The sequence below is a fragment of the Dipodomys ordii genome, unplaced genomic scaffold (assembly GCF_000151885.1).
Source record: "Dipodomys ordii isolate 6190 unplaced genomic scaffold, Dord_2.0 Scaffold164, whole genome shotgun sequence".
In the NCBI taxonomy this organism is placed as follows: Eukaryota; Metazoa; Chordata; class Mammalia; order Rodentia; family Heteromyidae; genus Dipodomys; species Dipodomys ordii.
The window spans coordinates 58,596-76,155 of record NW_012267380.1 but is presented as its reverse complement, the minus strand read 5'-3'; the positions used below and the strand labels follow the sequence as shown (position 1 = coordinate 76,155).

At 53.9% G+C, this 17,560-nt stretch overlaps 3 protein-coding genes across 4 annotated transcripts in view; 1 reads left to right on the top strand and 2 right to left on the bottom strand.

Annotated features, from left to right (window-relative positions):
• Nucleotides 1-20: 20 nt before the first annotated feature.
• Wbscr22 (Williams Beuren syndrome chromosome region 22) lies at nucleotides 21-7,189 on the bottom strand. 2 transcript variants are annotated; one of them, XM_013033161.1, is made up of 12 exons: nucleotides 7,120-7,189; nucleotides 6,987-7,024; nucleotides 5,225-5,320; nucleotides 5,053-5,135; nucleotides 4,864-4,960; nucleotides 3,797-3,893; nucleotides 2,042-2,092; nucleotides 1,585-1,670; nucleotides 1,377-1,422; nucleotides 1,156-1,214; nucleotides 335-424; nucleotides 21-248 (listed from the first exon to the last, which is right to left on the bottom strand). In XM_013033161.1, exons 1-12 carry the CDS (start codon nucleotides 7,165-7,167, stop codon nucleotides 194-196), a joined length of 846 nt encoding a protein of 281 aa, XP_012888615.1. In that variant the 5' UTR covers nucleotides 7,168-7,189; the 3' UTR covers nucleotides 21-193. The 2 variants fall into 2 exon arrangements, with proteins under 2 accessions (XP_012888615.1, XP_012888616.1); XM_013033162.1 differs by lacking the exon at nucleotides 7,120-7,189 and having other exon boundaries at nucleotides 6,937-7,021.
• A 160-nt stretch (nucleotides 7,190-7,349) lies between these two features.
• Nucleotides 7,350-8,974, top strand: Dnajc30 (DnaJ (Hsp40) homolog, subfamily C, member 30). The gene has a single exon (XM_013033166.1). The coding sequence runs from the start codon at nucleotides 7,350-7,352 to the stop codon at nucleotides 8,022-8,024; it is 675 nt and encodes a 224-aa protein (XP_012888620.1). The 3' UTR covers nucleotides 8,025-8,974.
• Nucleotides 8,975-14,307: 5,333 nt separating this feature from the next.
• Vps37d (vacuolar protein sorting 37 homolog D (S. cerevisiae)) overlaps nucleotides 14,308-17,560 on the bottom strand; it is a 10,939-nt gene continuing 7,686 nt past the window's right edge. The window contains exons 2-4 of the mRNA XM_013033165.1: nucleotides 16,922-17,300; nucleotides 16,042-16,124; nucleotides 14,308-15,368 (exon numbers count right to left, since the gene is read on the bottom strand). Coding sequence (XP_012888619.1) covers nucleotides 15,006-15,368; nucleotides 16,042-16,124; nucleotides 16,922-17,300 — 825 coding nt within the window. The 3' untranslated portion in view covers nucleotides 14,308-15,005. The remainder of the gene's footprint in view (nucleotides 15,369-16,041; nucleotides 16,125-16,921; nucleotides 17,301-17,560) is intronic.

Here is a 17,560-nt window from a genome sequence, read left to right as displayed (position 1 = left end):
TTGTCCAGTACAGATTTGTTTTTGTTGTCGTGGGAGCCACACAGTGGTCCACAAAAAGTCATTTATTCCTTCCAGAATAAAATCAGATGTCCTCAGTGCTTCTGCAGAGATGAGAACATGCTGAGCACTGCAGAGCTCTTGGCAGCCTCTGGGTAGCCGTGGTCGGTGGCCCCACAGAGTGGCATGGGACCCTTCAGAAGCGAGGCCTGCGCTTGCGGCCCGTGTACTGCGTGTTGGGCCTGACTTCCCTGTGGAAGACAGCGTTAAGTGGGGCACCCTGCCTGCAGCCAGGCCCCTGTGGCCCTGTGCCCGCCCTGCTGGGCCTTGCACATACTTGCCCTGGCGCTGCCGGCGCGCCTTCTTCTCCAGCACCCACTCGCGGCTCTTTCTCACCATGGCCCGACGTGAGGTCCTGTGCGGAAGCCTGGCCCAGAGATGTAGCTGTGAGATCAGGGGAGGGCTTGGGACCCCTCTTCTTCCCAGGGCCCTGATTCCCCCCTGTGCAGCCTCCAGGAGGGGCAAGGCAGCTGGGGCAGGGCTCTCCTGGCACCCACTGGTGTGCGAGGCAGGAAAACGGGGCCGCCGGCTCATGGCGGGCCCAACGAGCATCCTCAAGCCTAATCTGGGCCTCCTGCTCTGGCTGAGGGGACAGGGGACCCCTGACAGCACATGGGAGGGCAGCCCTGGGCTCCAGGCACCCATCTGTCTAGGGCTAGCATGAGTGGGGGGTGGGAAGGCTGGCAAGGCCCAGGCCCACACCCACGGGGGAAGGGGCAGGTGTGAGGCCCCACCATGCAGGGGGCAGGGAGAGGGCGGTGGCGGGAAGCTCTCTGTGGGTGATACATGTGTGGGGAGGCGGGAGCCAGGTGGCAGCATGAGGAAACATGCGGACAGACTAAGGGAGACAGGTGAAAGCTACAGTGCCTGCCGCTCCCGACAGTGTTGGGAAGGAAGCCAGGGTGTTACTATGTAGCTGGAGCTGGCCTTGAACTTGAGATTGCCCTGCCTGAGCCACATCATCCTGTGACCCGCTTCTCTGGAAGGCCCCCAGTCCCGTGAGCCACATCCCTGGAACTAGATGCAGACTCCCTCTGCGCCCACGCTGGCACTTGGCACCCTTCACCCACAGCCCTCCTGTCCCAGGGGCGGCCTCACCTCTGGTGAGTGAATGCCGACTCCGTGGCCTGCTCGGCATCTTGGTTTTCTGTCAGCCCCTGTGGGACACAGAGTGCTCTAGGAGCCCCATCTACCCCCACCTGGGTGTCCGACCAGCAGGCTCAGGCCTGGGTCCCCCACCAGGCATTGCTTCCGACTGTGGCACAGAGGTCCTGCACTAGCCGCACCCCCGCCCCAGCCGAAAACCCAGGGCCCCTCACCTTCGGCAGAGAAGTTGAAGGCCCAGAAAACAGGCAGAGGTAGAACCTGGAAGCAGAGCGCAGCCTTAGGCCTTCTAGGTCTGGGCCAGACCCTGAAGCCCCGCCTACTCCCTGGCTCCCCCAGACCCAGGTGGTCCACACTCCCACCTAGGTCCTCTGAGGCTCCACCCACATGGGGGCAGAGCCCTGCTCTGGGGTCTGTACTCACTTCTTTGCTCGGGCACTGTTGGGGTAGTCTACCACCACGCCGCCCGTGAAGCCGGCCTTCGTGGCCTGTGTCGTGATCAGCTCCAACTGCGAGGACGAGGGCAGGAGTTGGCAGAGAGGTGGAGGCAGAAGCTTTGCCCCCCTCTTTGGGAAGCCGGGCGTGGCCCCGGGCTGCCTCTGAAGTGGACACCCATGTCCTTCCTCATGAGACCCCACAATGGAGCCTGCACAGTGGTCACCAGTCTCTCAAGTCCCTCCCGAGCTCAAATAATTGCTCGATGACTGCCCAGGGCCTCTGCACGCCCATTTATGTACTGGATTCTCCAAATGAGTCCCATCCTGGAAGTCACGAGGTCCAACATGGCCTTGGCATTCACCTATATGCAGGGCAGGGGAGTGAGGAAGCCAGCGCCTCCCCTCTCCCTTTCCCCACACTTCTAAGCAGCCAAAAGGCTTACCTGCTCTGAGTTCTCAGGGTATAGCTGTAGGATCGCTCGGGCTCCTCGGACCTGCAAGCAACAGAAATGTCATGACCTCCCTGGCCTTGGGTATCCAGATCGGGACTCTTCACCCCTCCTTCCACCACTGAATACAAATGGAGCCCTGCCACAGGACCTCCATACTAGGAGCAGGGCCATTTCAGGGATGGACAGTTCTACCCTGAGGGCCAGGCCACAGGGCAGGGCTGGCTCAGTGGGTCCTCTCTGAGGTCCTGAGCAGACCTGAAGGATGAGGGAGAGCTGGAGGTGGCATAGGGTAAGAAGAAGAGCAGAAGAGCAGAGAAGGGAGATAGGAACATCCAGAGACTTCAAACAAGGAGAAATGTATATTTTGATCTCAATGAGAACTGCAACCACTGGGTGCTGTGGCTCACTCTTGTAATCCTAGCTACTTAGGAGGCTGACAATGAGACCTGAAGATCAAAATTTGAAGGCAGCCAGGCCACTAAAGTCCAATTATTCAGGAAAAGACTGGACTTGAGGTGTGACTCAAGTGGTAGAATGCCAGCTGTGAACATAAAAAGCCAACAGAGAGCATGAGGCTCTAAGTTCAAGTCCCAGTATTCTCTCTCTCTTAACCCCTGCTCCCCCACCCCTTCCGCACAAAATAAATCAATCAACCCAGGTACCATGGCTCATGCCTATAATCCTAGCTACTCAGGAGGCTGAGATCTGAGGATTAATGTTTGAAGCTTGCTGGGAAGGAAAGTCCATAAGACTCTTATCTCCAATAACCTACTCAGAAAAAGTGGAAGTAGTACTGTGGCTCAAGTGGTAACAGGCTAGCCTTGAGCACCAAGAGGCTCAAGGAGGGCACCGAATCACTGAATTCAAACCCCAGGACTGGCAAAACAAAACAAAACTGGAGCCGATGCTTCCAAGTACAAAAACAAGAGACAGGGACTGGGAAGGTGGCTCAGTGGTAGAGCGCTTGCCTTGCATGCATGAGGCCCTGGGTCCCATTCCTCAACACCCACACAAGCAGAAAAAAAAAAGCCGGAGGTGGCGCTGTGGCTCAAATGGTAGAGTGCTAGCCTTGAGCTGAAGAGCTGAGGGACAGCACCCAGGCCCAGAGTTCGGGCCCATGACTGGACCAAAAAAAAAAAAAAAAACCCACAAAACAAGAGGCAGCATATTCATTATGGCTCTGGTAAACCTCGGGCTGTCCTGTCCTGAGGTGGGAGGTCCAGATCATGTCCTCTCAGGGCTAGATGCAATGCCTCTGTCCCAAACCAACTTACAGATAAAATGGAGCAGAAAATGGGGGAGTGCTGACAGGCCTGGAATCCTAGCACTCAGGAGGCTGAGGGGAAACTTAAGTTCTAGGTCAGTATATAGCTGGCTGTCTCAAAAAAGAAATCAATCCAAACCAAAAAAGCCAGGCAAGGATGCGAAACTGTGATCCCAGCCCTCAGGAGGATGGCGAATTCAAATTCCAGACTAGCTTGGACTATAGAACCAGACCCCGTCTCAGAAAAACAAAACCAAAAAGCAGAAGAGAGCTCAGAAACTAAGGTCATCAGAAGTGACCTAGTTCCAGGTTAAAATACTGTTTGCAGACAGCACATTCCAGCTTCCAGAAGTACCCACACGCTTCCTGGACTTCTATGAGGCCGAGCCTCAGACCGAGCAGCCGTAGGGAGGTCCTGTTAAAGTGCTTATGAAGGGACCCCTTCACAACCTGAAGGGCAGGAGAAGAGACCCCATACTCACAAGAACAGAATAGAGAGTAGTAAAGAAGCAGTACAGGCGCTTGGCAGGGATTTGAGTCTTCTTGTTGGCATTACAGAGCCACTGCACTGCAGAGATGCTAGAAAGGAGGAGAGGGACATGGTCAGGGTCAGGAGTGCCCAGCCTTCCCCACCCATGCTGAAGGATCTGCCCCCAGCTCTTCCTCTAATGCCCAGGGCACACACAGGGTGGCACTCAGTCTGAGTCAGCACAGGGGATCCTGGATGCTACCAGCATCTCCTATGTGTCTAGGCTGTGTGTGCCCCTGCCCCTGCACTTCCATCTATCAAATGAAACCCCTGGGCAGCCCTTACCCGGTACCGCTCACAAACCTCCTTCACCTGCGATGAAGGCATCAAATCCTCACGAGGCACTATGTCCTCTGGTCTGTGCATTCAGCCTCAGGACCCCATGTCTCACTGGGTGGGGCCTGCCTCCCTCTCCCCAGCTTTTGCTTCCTCCCCACTGCCTCAGTACCCACTATCCTCTCAATGTGACACCAACCACCAGGTGCTCTGCAAATCCACCTGGAAACAGCCTTCCTAAAACAGTTAACATCATCACCCCCAGCTCCCTAAACCAGTGCCGGAACCTGGCAGCAGAGGATGACCTCAGAACTAGAGAGGTTTTGGGGTTTTCTTTTCTGTTTTTTGCTAGGGATGAGACTTGAACTCAGGGCCTCTTGCTGGGTCTTTACTACTTAGTGCTAGCACTCTATCACCTGAGTCACATCTCTAGTCCAGAGTAGGTGGTTTTGACATACTTTCGACATTGTGTGTGTGTGTGTGTGGTGGGGGGTGCCTTATCTGTCCAATAAGTCTGCACATCTCAGGAGAGGTATTTTTTTTGTTTTGGTTGGTCATGGGGCTTGAATTCAGGGCCTAAGCACTGTCCCCGAGCATTTTTGCTCAAAGCTAGCACTCTACCACTTTGAGCCACAGCATCACTTCTAAGAGAGGAACATTTTTCAGCATCCTGTGTAACTGCTTCACAGCCAGGTTTGGGAAGCAGTGGCCTAAAGATTAAGAGCAGGAAGTGAATACACTCACCTGATGCAGCCATCAAAGGAACCTGGTTTGAAAGGGAGACCCTGGCCCATATCCCCCAGAAGCAGGTCTCCCTCTGTGTCACGGTCCAAGGCTGCATCTACGGCAGAGATGAGAATAGGAAGGCATGGTATAAGGACGGCTATGCACTCCTGAGTGTGGTGGGCAGAGTACATCACAAGGTATACTCACCCAGCATGGACGAGCTGATGTCAATGCCCACCCAGTAGTGTCCTGACTCTGAGAGGTGATCTCCACTCAGCCCAGACCCACAGCTGGAAAACACAATCACATAGCGCTCCAGTGGTGAGTACAGAGAAGCTCCATACCACCAAAGTAATCGTAGCCAGGCCTCACATCTCACCCAATATCCAACAGGTAGCAGGGCTGACCCTCAGGCAGACAAAGGAGCTCCAGGGCTCGCTCAGCCATCTTGGTCTGGACATCAATCATCCGAGAGCTGGGAAGGCAAAAACACAAGCTAGTAGAAAAGTAGTTCTGGGGTAATCTTTCTTCTAGAACAACAACAATAATCCAAGAGAAGAAAAAAATGTCAGCCAGGGTCCTCTTTTCTGACTCTTTTACCTAGTAATTCTAATATGAGATTAACAAACTCAACTGTAATTATTTAAAAGAAGCCACGCATGTTGGCTTATGAAGGTAATCTCAGCTACTTGGTAAACAAACGCAAAAAGTTAATGAGATTCAAAGACATGCCTGTAATCCCAGCTACCTGGGAGGCAGAGGCAGCAGGCTTGAGGTCTGAGGCAAGATTAAAACTAAAGCAAAAAGGTCTGAAGACATGGCTCAAGTAGATCCCAAGATAAGAAAGGGAAAGAGAAGAGCTCTAAGTTCAAATTTTAGTACTTTCCCAAATCCCAAAGAAAATCTCACACACACAATAATCATGCAAAATAGTTTCAAAACACCAGACACAGCTGTGCAGCTAGAAGAAAGATTATTTTGTTGACCCTGTTTGGATCTCCAATTTGAACAGAAATGAGAGACTGAGTATGTATACAATTTTCTACATAGTAATATATATAGAAAGGGTAGACTTAAAAGTTGCTGCTCAAGTCTTTCTGTCACATGGCTTTATATACATAACTATCCTTTATGAAATTCTGACAATATGCAGCCAGTTATGGTGAATATTTAGTGTTATTGTAAATAGGGTAACATGATAAGCCTATGTTTTCTTTCTTTTTTCTTGGGTCCAGTCGTGGGCCTGAACTCTGGGCCTGGCACTGTCCCTCAGCAATTCAGCTCAAGGCTAGTGCTCTACCACTTGAGCCACAGTGCCACTTCTGGCTTTTTTCTTTTTGCTTATGTGGTGCTGAGGAATCAAACCCAGGGCCTTAAGCATGCAAGGCAAGTGCTCTACCACTGAGCCACCTTCCCAGCCCAGCTTTCTTTCTTTAGTTACTAAGTTGTTGTAAATAACAGTTTCAAGCTGGGTGTTGGTGGCTCACGCCTGTTATCCTAGCTACTCAGGAGGCTGAGATCTGAGGATTGCAGTTTGAAGCCAGCCCAGGCAGAAAAGTCCATGAGACTCTTAGCACCAATGAATTATTCAGAAAAAGCTGGAAGTGGCGCTGTGGCTCAAGTGGCAGAGTACTAGTCTTGAGCACAAAGAAGCTATGGGACAGCACCCACGTCTTGAATTCAAGCCCCAGGACCGGCCAAACAACAACAACAAAAAGTTTCAATTCCCTAAGTCAGATAAGTACAACGCTTCTTGATCAATATAACCTCTTCCATTGTTCTCCCCCATTTCCCCGTACCATCTCATCACTACCCTCAAGTTACATAGTTCAGTTTTTACAAATGTACACCGAATATAATGGCTACATTATATTGGCAGTCCTGGGGGGGGGGTTGAACCACCGGAACCCCGTCCCCAACCTCTAGTTTACTATTCTTGGAACAAGTTATGCCACTGAACGTTGAAAACCACCCGAGTCCCTACAACTAACTTTACCAGTGGTAGCCACAGACCTGACCCAGGGACTTTCCTTCCCCCACCCCCAAAATGCTACACGCTTTCCCAGGGTGCACATGATCCGGAAGACTTGCCGGTCCCCTGGACTGGCGCCCCGAAGCCCCGACACCAGCAGTCTGCTCACTTGCGGACGTATTTCTGGGCTTCATTTTCGTCGTAAAACTGCAGGAAAGAAAGAAATGGCAGGTGGAGGGAAGCTTCCAGACGCATCAGGCCTAGAGTAGAATGGGGGTCTCCGAGGGCCTTCAGGTACTCACCAACTCCGGGGGACCGCGATGCTCCGGCCGGCGGCTCCGACACGCCATCGTGCACAGTGGCGGGCGCACCTTCCGGAACCGGGTTTTTACGTCATTACTCCCGCGACCGCTCCTTAACGCGCATGCTCTACTTTCTGTCCCCGCCTTCGCTCCTAGTAGATTGGTTACTGGGGCCGACGCCCTGACAACCACTTGCGGCTCCTATTGGAGCGGCCCGTCCGCCTCTCAAGATGGCGGCCACGCAGAGACTGAAGTGGTCGCGGCTGTTGCTCCCGGGTAGGTGGCCGTCCCCCAGGCTCTCCGCGGCCCCGGCCCCCGGCTCCCGGGTGTGGGCGAGCACGTACTCCCGCACGGCGCTCTACGACCTGCTCGGCGTCCCCGCCACCGCCTCGCAGGCGCAGATAAAGGCGGCGTACTACCGGCAGAGCTTCCTCTACCACCCGGACCGCAACTCGGGGAGCAGCGAGGCCGCCGAGCGTTTCTCGCGCATCGCCCAGGCCTACCTGGTGCTGGGAAGCGCCACCCTGCGTCGCAAGTACGACCGCGGGCTGCTCACCGACGAGGACCTGCGCGGGCCGGGGGTGCGGCCCTCCCGGGTGTCGGCGGCAGACCCCGACCCGCCCTGCGCCCCACCGCCCGCCGCCTCGGCCGGCCGGGCCCGCGCTCGGGACGGACGCCGCTCCGCGTCGGATGCCCATCGCACCATGTTCGACTTCGACGCCTTCTACCAGGCGCACTACGGAGAGCAGCTGGAGCGCGAACGGCGCCTCCGGGCCCGCCGGGAAGCCCTGCGTAAACTCCAGGAAGAGCGGGCCAAGAGGGGCTTCCGCTGGGACGAGACCCGAGACCTGTCTTTGATTCTCCTTTTCCTTGCCCTCTTCGCCATCTTCGGCTTTCGGGTTTAACCGGAGAAGGGAGGGTAAAAAGGAGCCACCCCAGCCAGCCCGCACAAGAGACCGGCCTGCATGTACTACCTCTGCTGGGGTGTGAAGAAACCGCACTCCTACGCCCTGCCCTCCTGCTCCACACAGCCAAGAACCGTTCTAGGAAGGAAGTGTTTCCATGCCCTAAGGTGGGGGGTGGAGAGGGCTTCCTAACGGACGGAGAGTCCTGAAATCCCATGATGAAGGGTTTTCCGGGGTCCCTGCTTCTACAGGTTGCCTTCTGCTTCAGCCTGCAGAACAACTTGCTGAGGCTTCATTGGAAAATCTCAGCAAGACTTGTCTGCCTTTGGGCCTACAGTATTTGTCCCTTGTGGCCAAAACCGTGCAATATTTTCTCTGACGTAGTTGGCTGCCAAAAGAACAATCCTGGGGTTGCCCAAACTTTGCCTTTCTATCCATTTCTGAATCCACAGGTGAGAGCTGACTGACCCAGGATAAGAATGTGGTCCTGGAAAGCACTGCTATTTGTTTTGGGTTGCCGCACGGCTCTCCTTTCTGTCTGTGGCAGTGGGAACTGGGAAAACAAGGTCATCTGGCATAAGGAGTATGCCATTTTGTGTACCTCATGAATGACCTTGGCTGCTCTGTGGTTGTCACAGGCAGAGGTTAATCATTTGCTGCCTTGCGGCCTGTCACACTTTACTACAGTCCAGAGTTTCCATCCCATGCAATTATTTACATAGTATAATCTCAGCTGAGCCGGGAAGTGTGCTTGTCACTTCTCTTCCCTGTACTAGCCACCCCCATCCCTAACTGCCGACTGTCACACAGCACTTGTAGCTGTCACAGTAAACGCAGTCATTGGGAGACTTTACAGGTAGATGAAGAATTCTAGGCCACGGCTGGGAATGTGGCTTAGTGGTAGAGTTCTTGCCTAACATGCATGAAGCCCTGGGATTGATTCCTCAGTACCACATGCACAGGAAAAGCCAGGAGTGGAGCTGTGGCTCAAGTGGTAGAGTGTTAGCCTTGAGCAAAAGAAGTCCAGGGACAGTGCTCAGGCTCTGAGTTCAAGCCCCAGGACTTGCGTCGTGCTTGTGTGTGTGCATACACAAAATTCCAGGCCAGCCTAGGACAAAGGAAGGAAAGGGAAAGGAAAGGGAGAGAAAGGAAAGGAAGTAGATGGGCTCAGAGCTCAGATGGACTTAGGTGTGGCAAAGTTCACAAGCACCACAAGCCATGTCCTTGGAACTCTGCAAGTTTAGTGTAGCTAGTGTTGCTGAGCAACCACCTGGTGGTCCAAGAGAGAGAGGGTTCCTTTGTAGTACTGACTAAAAGGCTGCTGTAGGTTTCCAAAGGGAAGCCCCCTGGGCCTTATGGTAGCTTACACCTGTTAAGTTCAGGAAAGGGAACTTATCTTAAGCCAGTCAAAGTTAGTGCAAGACCCTAGTTTTAAAACTAAAAGCAAAAGGACTAGGGAGCTGGGGAGGTGACTCAGTGGTAAAGTGCTTGCCTTGCATGCATGAGCCCCTGGGTTCGATTCCTCAGCACCACATAAGCAGAAAAGGCCGGAAGTGGTGCTGTGGCTCAAATGGTAGAGTGCTAGCCTTGAGCTGAAGAGTGGAGGGATTGCTCCCAGGCCCAGAGTTCAGGCCCCACGACCGACAAAAAAAAAAAAAGTGTAAGTGTGGCTGCAGTAGTAGATCAAGAGGCTCTGAGTTCAGTTCCCAGTGCCACATATGTGCATACTTGCACAAAGAAGAAACACCTTGCACGAGGTCTTCAGTAAGGATGGTGGCCCATGTCAAGGATGTAAACAAAGCCAGGGGGCTTTGATGTGTTAATAGGAGTTTTTACTCTTGATATGTTGTGCCAGATCCTTGTACAAATTAAGATAAATCCACTGCTAGTCCAGCTTGGTCTCATGAAAACCATTGATCACTGTCTCTGTCTCTCTTATGGAGTGGGGGGTGGTTAAGCTCCTAGCCACCTGCTATGCAATTCCACAGTGAGGATCTGATACCCCCCCTAGTTTAGAAGTGGTAGGTTCAGGGAGCCTTGGTTTGGGGGTAAGGGAGATATATGCTTCTTAAAAAAGCATTTAATATTATTGTCTTTCATATTTGGAAAAGGTAGTAAGCTAAGCTTTGCAAAATGGACAGAAATCAGTGATTTCTCAAACCAAGAAACTAAGGTGTGAACTGGGCCTGACAGCACACACCTGTAATATAAGCAACTTGATAGACTGAGGCAGAAGGATCTCAAGTTCCACACCAGTCTGGACTACAAAAATAAAAAGGAGGGCTCCTTTTGTTCTTGGTTTGTAAAAGCACTCATGGTCCCATTGACCAAGTCTGCTGTCAGTGTAAACTACAGCCAAGAATGTCCCCTGTGGCCTCCTACCTGTAGGTATATAGGAAGTTCCAGAAGCCTTCAAACTGGGGTGCCTGTCCAGATGAAGTGAAATTTCTGGAACATGCCAAACATCCCATGCAAATTGAAGCAGAGTAGTCCATATTTATTAATTACCATCTGACTTCAAGCCTGTTCCACCACCCAGAACTAGGTCTGTTCTACTCTGGTGTTGGGCCATAGCTGACCCCTTAGGACAGGACTTCCTGCCCTGAGACGTTTGAAGGACCCAGTTTCCACAGTAATGTATTTCCCCACCTCTCTAGGCATCCTTGATCTTCTACCCACCCTAGGAAACAGTGAGTTGGGCATGGGCTCCTTCTCTCTAGGGGCTATCATCTACCTCCTGGTAATGGAGGAATTGGGGCAGGGAAGGAGCTGAAAAGTACAGAAGGAGGCTGAGTGAATGTGGGCATGCTTCCTGGGGGGATGGGGGTGGAGATGGGGCACAGGTAACAGGACCCAAACACACAGGTCGGGGGATTGTGTTGTCTTTGGACTCAAGACTTCATGCCTCTTGAGCCAAACTGCTTTTCCCTCCTTGCTCTTCATTTGTGGTTCTTGGCAGAGCCCCAGTGTGGATGGAGTAGGACATCTTCCCTGGATTCCTTCCCTGCCATCCTGTGGCCTCCGGCCTGGTCCCAGCACGAGCTGAGATGATCACCAAGAGCCCGTCCCTCCAGGGCTGTGCCTCCAGTGTATGGCACTCGCTAGGCAAGCCCTAGGCCCTGAATTGAATGTCCAGTTCCATAGTAAGATGTAAATATCGGCAGGGAGTTGCAGTGTCTCCCTGTAATCTCAACACTCTGGAGGGGGAGGCAGGAGGACTGACAAGGCCTGCTCAGGCAAAAGAAATAAGTCTACTTCAGAAACAAAACACAAAAGGGCTGGAGGTTGGGCTGGGAAGGTGGCTCAGTGGTAGAGTGCTTGCCTACCATGCATGAAGCTCTGGGCTCGATTCCTCAGTACCACATAAACAGAAAAAGCCAGAAGCGGTGCTGTGGCTCAAGAGGTAAGAGTGCTAGAGCCTTGAGCAAAATAAGCTCAAGGACAGTGTCCAGGCCCTCGAGTTCAAGCCCCAGAACTGCACAAAGGGGCTGGAGGGCTAAGAAGTTGGCTCAGTGGTAGAGTGCTTGCTTTGCATGCATAAGGCCCTAGGTTCAATTCCTCAGCACCACATAAACAGAAAAAAGCTGGAAGTGGTGCTGTGGCTCAAGTGGTAGGGTGCTAGCCTTGAGCTGAAGAGCTCAGGGACAGCATTCAGGACCAGAGTTCAGCCCCCAGGACACACACGGACACACACGCACGCACACACGTATGCGCACGCGCGTGGCTGGAGATGTGGCTCAAGTGGAAGAGCACTTACCTAGCTAGCAGGAGACACCCCCCTGTATTAGCAGTGAAATGAAAAAACAGCTCTTCTATGCCAACAAGTGTCACTGTCCTGACTGACTTCTCAGAAGGTTCTATAGATACCTGAGTGGCTACCAACAGCTCTTTATGGAAATGAACTTCTAAGGTGCCAAGACCCTATAGAAGGCTGAGAGAAGGGACAGCTGGTAGGTCTTGAGATTCCTCCAGTCTCAGCTTTGTGTGTGTGTCTTGAAGGGACAAAAACCCTCATGTCATCATGTGTCGTAACAAGAAGACAGCAACACACAGAGAAGTTAGTAATTCCCAAATGAAGAGACAGATAACTTTAAGACTTCCTTGTGGGACAGAAACTCCTCCTAAAGAAGTGAGTTTTGTTTTGTGGGGGCTATTTTTTCTTTATTTGGGTTTGTAAGAACACTAATAGTCTGTAACAGGGCTATTCTACCCCTAATGTAGACCCTCAGGGATGCTGAACTCCTGGAACATTTCAGGCAACAGGAAGGAACCTTCCAGAATATTTCATGTACCTGCAAACAAAGGGCTTTTTGTTTTGCCAGTCCTGGCACTTGAACTCTTGACTTTTTTTTTTTTTTTTGCTTCTTTTGCTCAAGGCTAACACTACCACCTGAGCCACAGCACCACTTCTGGCTTTTTCTGTTTATGTGGTACTGAGGAATCAAACCAGGGCTTCACGCATGCTAGGCAAGCACTCTATCACTAAGTTACATTCCTAGCCCAAGCAAGAGCTTTATAAATTTTCTTTCATTGTTGTGTAAGACTAGTGGGAGAGTTTTCCTACATAGCTCATGCCTTTGGTTCTTGCATTTCTCCTGTCTCAGTCTCCCAAGGGCTGGGATTATAGGCCTGCGTGTCCAGGCCCTTTCTTGCCTGAGTCTGCATTCTCTGCTTCTCACTTGCTCTGGGAGCCTGGACCTAGTCTGGGACATTGGAGTTGCTGAGGCTGCTCCCCAAGTTAGAGTAAGGAAAGGCTCAAACATGCCCACCTTAACCAACGCCCATTTCTCCTTTAGGTTCCAAAGGCCAGTGAACATCCCTGTAAGCAGGAGCAGGTGTGGGGTTTTGTGAGTGTGCCCTGAGAGCAGGGTGGGTGAGAGCACACACCTCTGCCATGGGCATCACCAGTGTCCATAAGCCTCATCTGAGCCCGGGTTGGTGCCATCCTTCCCATGAAGTTCTAATGCAGAACTTCATCCCACAGCTCATTACCCTAAACATGCCATTTGGGGCGACTTCTAGTACAGAACTTGGGCAAATAGTAGAGCTGAGCCAGCTTTCTAAGTAGTTCTAGCCCTTAACAACATGAACCAAGGCCACACTAACTTTCTATGTTTCTTCTGTTTTGTGCACTAGGGCTTGAACGCAGGGCCTTGAACTTGCTAAGCAGGTGCTCCACCACTTGAGCCACACCTCCATCCCTTGTTGCTTTATTTTTCTAATAGGGTCTCACATTTTTGCCAGAGGCCAGTGATCTCCCTAGTTGTACTTCCTGTGGCTGGCATGACACATGTGTACCACCACATCCAGTTTTTCTTTATTTTTATGGGTGAAATAGGTCTCAATGTTTTTGCCCAGGCTAGCCTCAAATGGTGATACTCCCAATTTCCACCCCTGACTAGCTGGGATTATAGGCCTGAGCCACCATGCTCCACTGCTTTAGCACTCTTGACTTTTCTTTCTTTTTTTTTTTTGCCAGTCCTGGAGCTTGAAATCAGGGCCTGGGCACTGTCCTTAAGTCTCTCGGTGCTCAAGGCTAGCGCTCTACCACTTGAGCTACAGCACCATGTCCGGCTTTTTCTGTGTATGTGGTACTGAGGAATCGAACCCAGGGCCTCATGCATGCTAAGGCAAGCACTCTACCACTGAGCCACCTTCCCAGCCCCTTTAGCACTCTTGACTGTCCCCTTCTTGCTTGTAAGAACTTCCGTGCCTCCTGGCCAAACTCCATATCCTTAGACTTGCCTGTAACTGATTCAGGGTCTCAATGGAAGCCAGGCTGGCCTCAAACTTGTACTCTTCCTGCTTCAGTCTTCTGTGCTGGGACTACAGATGTGTACCAACATGCCCAGCTCTGCTTACCCACCTTCTTGGCCCATACTCACCAGCCAGCTGGCTACCCAGGGTAAACCTAGCTGAAGAAAGGTGCCGTCTATCCTACCAAACCTTTCCATTGCCCAGTGGGGATGGTCATTTGGAAGGCCGGACGGAGCAGGTGCCATTCTGATTGGGCTGACAAGTGACCTGGGAATGGGGGGAAGGTGCCATAGATGAGGAAACTGAGGTGGAGTTGGAGCAAGTGCTGGGAGGTGAGATTGGGAAAGGCTCTCATGGCTTGGTAACCAGAGAAGGCTTCTTGGAGGAGGCAGCAGCAGCACTGGGCCTTCGGAAGGACAGCTGGGCCCTGCATGGGAAAGGACCAGGGAACATCTCAAGAGGAGGACGAGCTGGAGCTGGTGTGGACGCTGCGCCCCTAAGTGCAGGCAGGAGTCAGGCAGCAGCATCATCTTTATCAACACATTTATTGACGGCCCCTGGGAGGCGGGGCTGGGGACAAAACATACAAACACAAGGACCTGCCCTCAAAAAGCTTCCATTCTAAGGAGACAGGGACAGAAAAATACAGATCGGTCTTTCCTAGGGACAGCCCACTCTGCCCGATGCAGGTCAGATGTCCCGGCCTACGCAAGGTAGGGTCTGCAGCCTGGGCAGTGCCCGCAGAGGCCTGAGGGCTGCAGCGCCACGCTGGGGGCTGACCACCTGGCTCCTAGGCGGTGGGCCCCAGAACTGGGGGAAAGGTGGGCTCAGGCCCAGAAGGGGCAATCCTGTCTGCCTTGGCCTTGGTACTGCTCGAGCCCAGTGGAGATGTAGGGTGCCATGGGCCCCCTGGCAGGGCCCAGGGAGGTGGGCGCCCTGCCTGGCCTCCACGGGTGAGTGGATCTGTCACGGGGCTGGTCCCTCACCCTGGAGGCCCCAGCCAGGGAGACGAAAAAGGCAGTTTCCTCAGTGCCCACCCCCCCACCCCCCAGCCCTCAGTGGGCCACTTGGGGAGACCCTCCTCCCAGAGTGGCCTCCAGGGCCAGGGCCTGCCAGAGGCCAGGGGGAGGGGCCTGCCCCTCCCCCCACCCAGGCAGTGGGGAGGGAGGAGGAGCCACTAATCAAGTTTCTCTGGGCCCCCACAGGGGGGCCACACCCCAGACCCTACCGATGGGGGGGCTCTGGCTGCGAGGGCCGTGGGCTCAGCAGAGGGGCTGGGCCCAGGGGGCCCCCGGGGGAGCCCTTCAGGGGGGGCACAGGGCGGGAGTCCAAAGGGGGCAGGCTCCTGGGTGCAGCTGGTGGCCCCCGTGCAGCCCCGGTGGGCAGGACGGCTGCGGGTGGAAAGGGTTTGGGGGGATCTGGAGCTGCTGTGGGGGTCGGCTGTGGGGGGCGCTCACGGCGCCGCAGCAGCTCCTGCAGTTTCTCGGCCTGCGTCCGCCTCAGGTGTGCCAGGGCCCGGCCACGCTGGAAGGCAGGCAGGAAGGCCTCCAGGCTCTGCTCCCCAAGCAGCAGCTGCTCCATCTGCACCTGGGAGTGGGGACAGGAAGCTTGGGAGACTGGGGCTGCTCCCACCCCTCCCACCATAGCCCCCCACTTTGAGGTCAGAGAAGGGGCAGGACCCCATGTCTAGTCATGACATCCAAGCATTAGGCCAGGCCTGCTGGTGCACTCCCACGATCCCAGCTACTCGGGAGGCAGAGGTCAGGAGTCTCACACTCCAAGGTCGGCCAGACACCCTATCTGCAAAATGACTATAGCCAAAAGGGCTGGGGGTGTGACTCAAGTGGCTGAGCACTTGCCTAGCCTGAAGTTCAAATCTAAGAAGTGCAACATCATCACTACCATCCAAGATCTTCAAGGAACTGGAGGGATTGCTCAAGTGGTAGAGCACCAGCCATGAGTGAAAAAAGCTAGGGGTCTTGGGTTCAGAAAACAGCAAAACAAACCCCATACACAAGCTGGCCCTAGGTCCTCTCATCCATACCCGCCAAGGCTCCCTAACCTGTCTTGAGTCCTGGGCCTCACTGCTGTGCAAATCCAGCCCTCTGCTGCTGGGGGTGTGTGTGTGGGGGGGGTGGAGAAGGGTCCCCTCAGCCGCCTGGGGCCCTTCTGTGGGCCAGGAGCTCCCAGCCTATGATGGAGCTGAATAGGACTGGTTGGATCCCCTCCAGTTCCTAAGCCCAGCCACTTCGACCCTCACCTCAGCTTCCTGCTCAGCTTCTTCCAGCTCAGCTTGCAGCCAGCCTAGTGCACAGTGGGGGCTCCAGCGATGCGTGCTCTCCTCTGAGGACCACAGAGGGACAGAGTGACAGGCCAGACCAGACCAAAGCCCAAGACCTCTGCCATTGGCTCTGTGTGTGAGCCTAAGTATCTCGCCTCCTCTGTGGAGCCTTGTTTACTCATTTGTCCATTACTAATCACAGGACACTGAGTGATGTGGACAGATGGCCTCCTGACTTCCAAAACCAGGTGAGAGGTGAAGCAGCCCCTACTAATATTCTGCCTCTAGTGTAAAAGCAAAGAAAGAAGCAGGTCTGTGAGGCTCGCATGCATGATCGCAGCCACTGGTAGACACAGACCAGGAGGCTCTCAGTTTGAGGCAGGCCCAGACAACACAGCATGCCCCCATCTCAACTAAGAAGCTGGGTGTGGTGGTGCCCATTTGAATCCCAACCACATGGGAGGACATAGATAGGAGGATCCCAGCCTGAGGTCTTCCCATGGCAAAAATGCAAGTCCCATCTGGAAAATAAGGTGTGTGTGTGTGTATGTGTAAATTAAGGTGTGTGTGTGTCTCAAGTGGTAGGGTGACTAGGAGGCAAAAGTATTGAGTTCAAACTTCAGTTCTGGCAAAAGGTGGGGGAAAAAAAAGAAGAGTTTTGACTTCTAAAACACTAGGGCTTCGGGTCCCTTTCTTCCCAACCCTCCAGCCCAACTCCTTCCAAGGATTCAGCACCACTCACATTGGCCCAGGGTCAGGACTACCCCCACCCTTGAGGGTTAGCCTGCTCTATGCCAAGGCCAACCAACCAGGAGGTCAACAGCGGGCCTCTCCCGAAGGGCCTCCCCTGGCCCCTCACCCAGTCGCTGTAGCTTGTCAGCGCAGTTCTCAGCCACCTCTCGAAGCTCCTGGTACTTGATAGCCAGGGCCGTCCTGCCCATCTCCAGGCGAGGCCGCAGGGCGAGGTTCTCCTTGGCCAGTGCATAGTTGGAGGCCAGGCACGCCTCTCGCTCCAACTGCAGACCTTGGAACTGCCCCAGAGAAGAGGTGAGCAATCGGGGGGTCCGCCAGATAGGTGGCAACCCCAGGGGCACAGCCAACAGCCCCCTCCACACCCCGAGCCACAAGGGGGAGAAGCCCAACAGGTTGACCAGGGACCGGCTCTGACTCCAGCCCTGGGCCTGGTTCTCCTCCACCCTGAGTTGCAATCGCCTCTCTCCTAGGGTGGCTGTGAACCCCTAGTGAACCAAACTATCAAGGCCTTTACAAATGTTAGTTAATTTTTAATTTTTCAATTAATATGTCTGCTCGGGTCCCGGAGGACTTCTCCCCCGCCCTCCCTCCCTCCCTCCCGGTCCCATTTTCCACGAGCTGCTCGTCCAGCGTGCAGGCTTTGTCTGGCCGCCTCCTCCTCAGGTGGCTGTGGTGACCACACGGGTCCCCTGGCCCGGGGCTCGGCCGGGGGTGCTGGGCGTGAGCGCCCGCCCCCCGCGCCCCG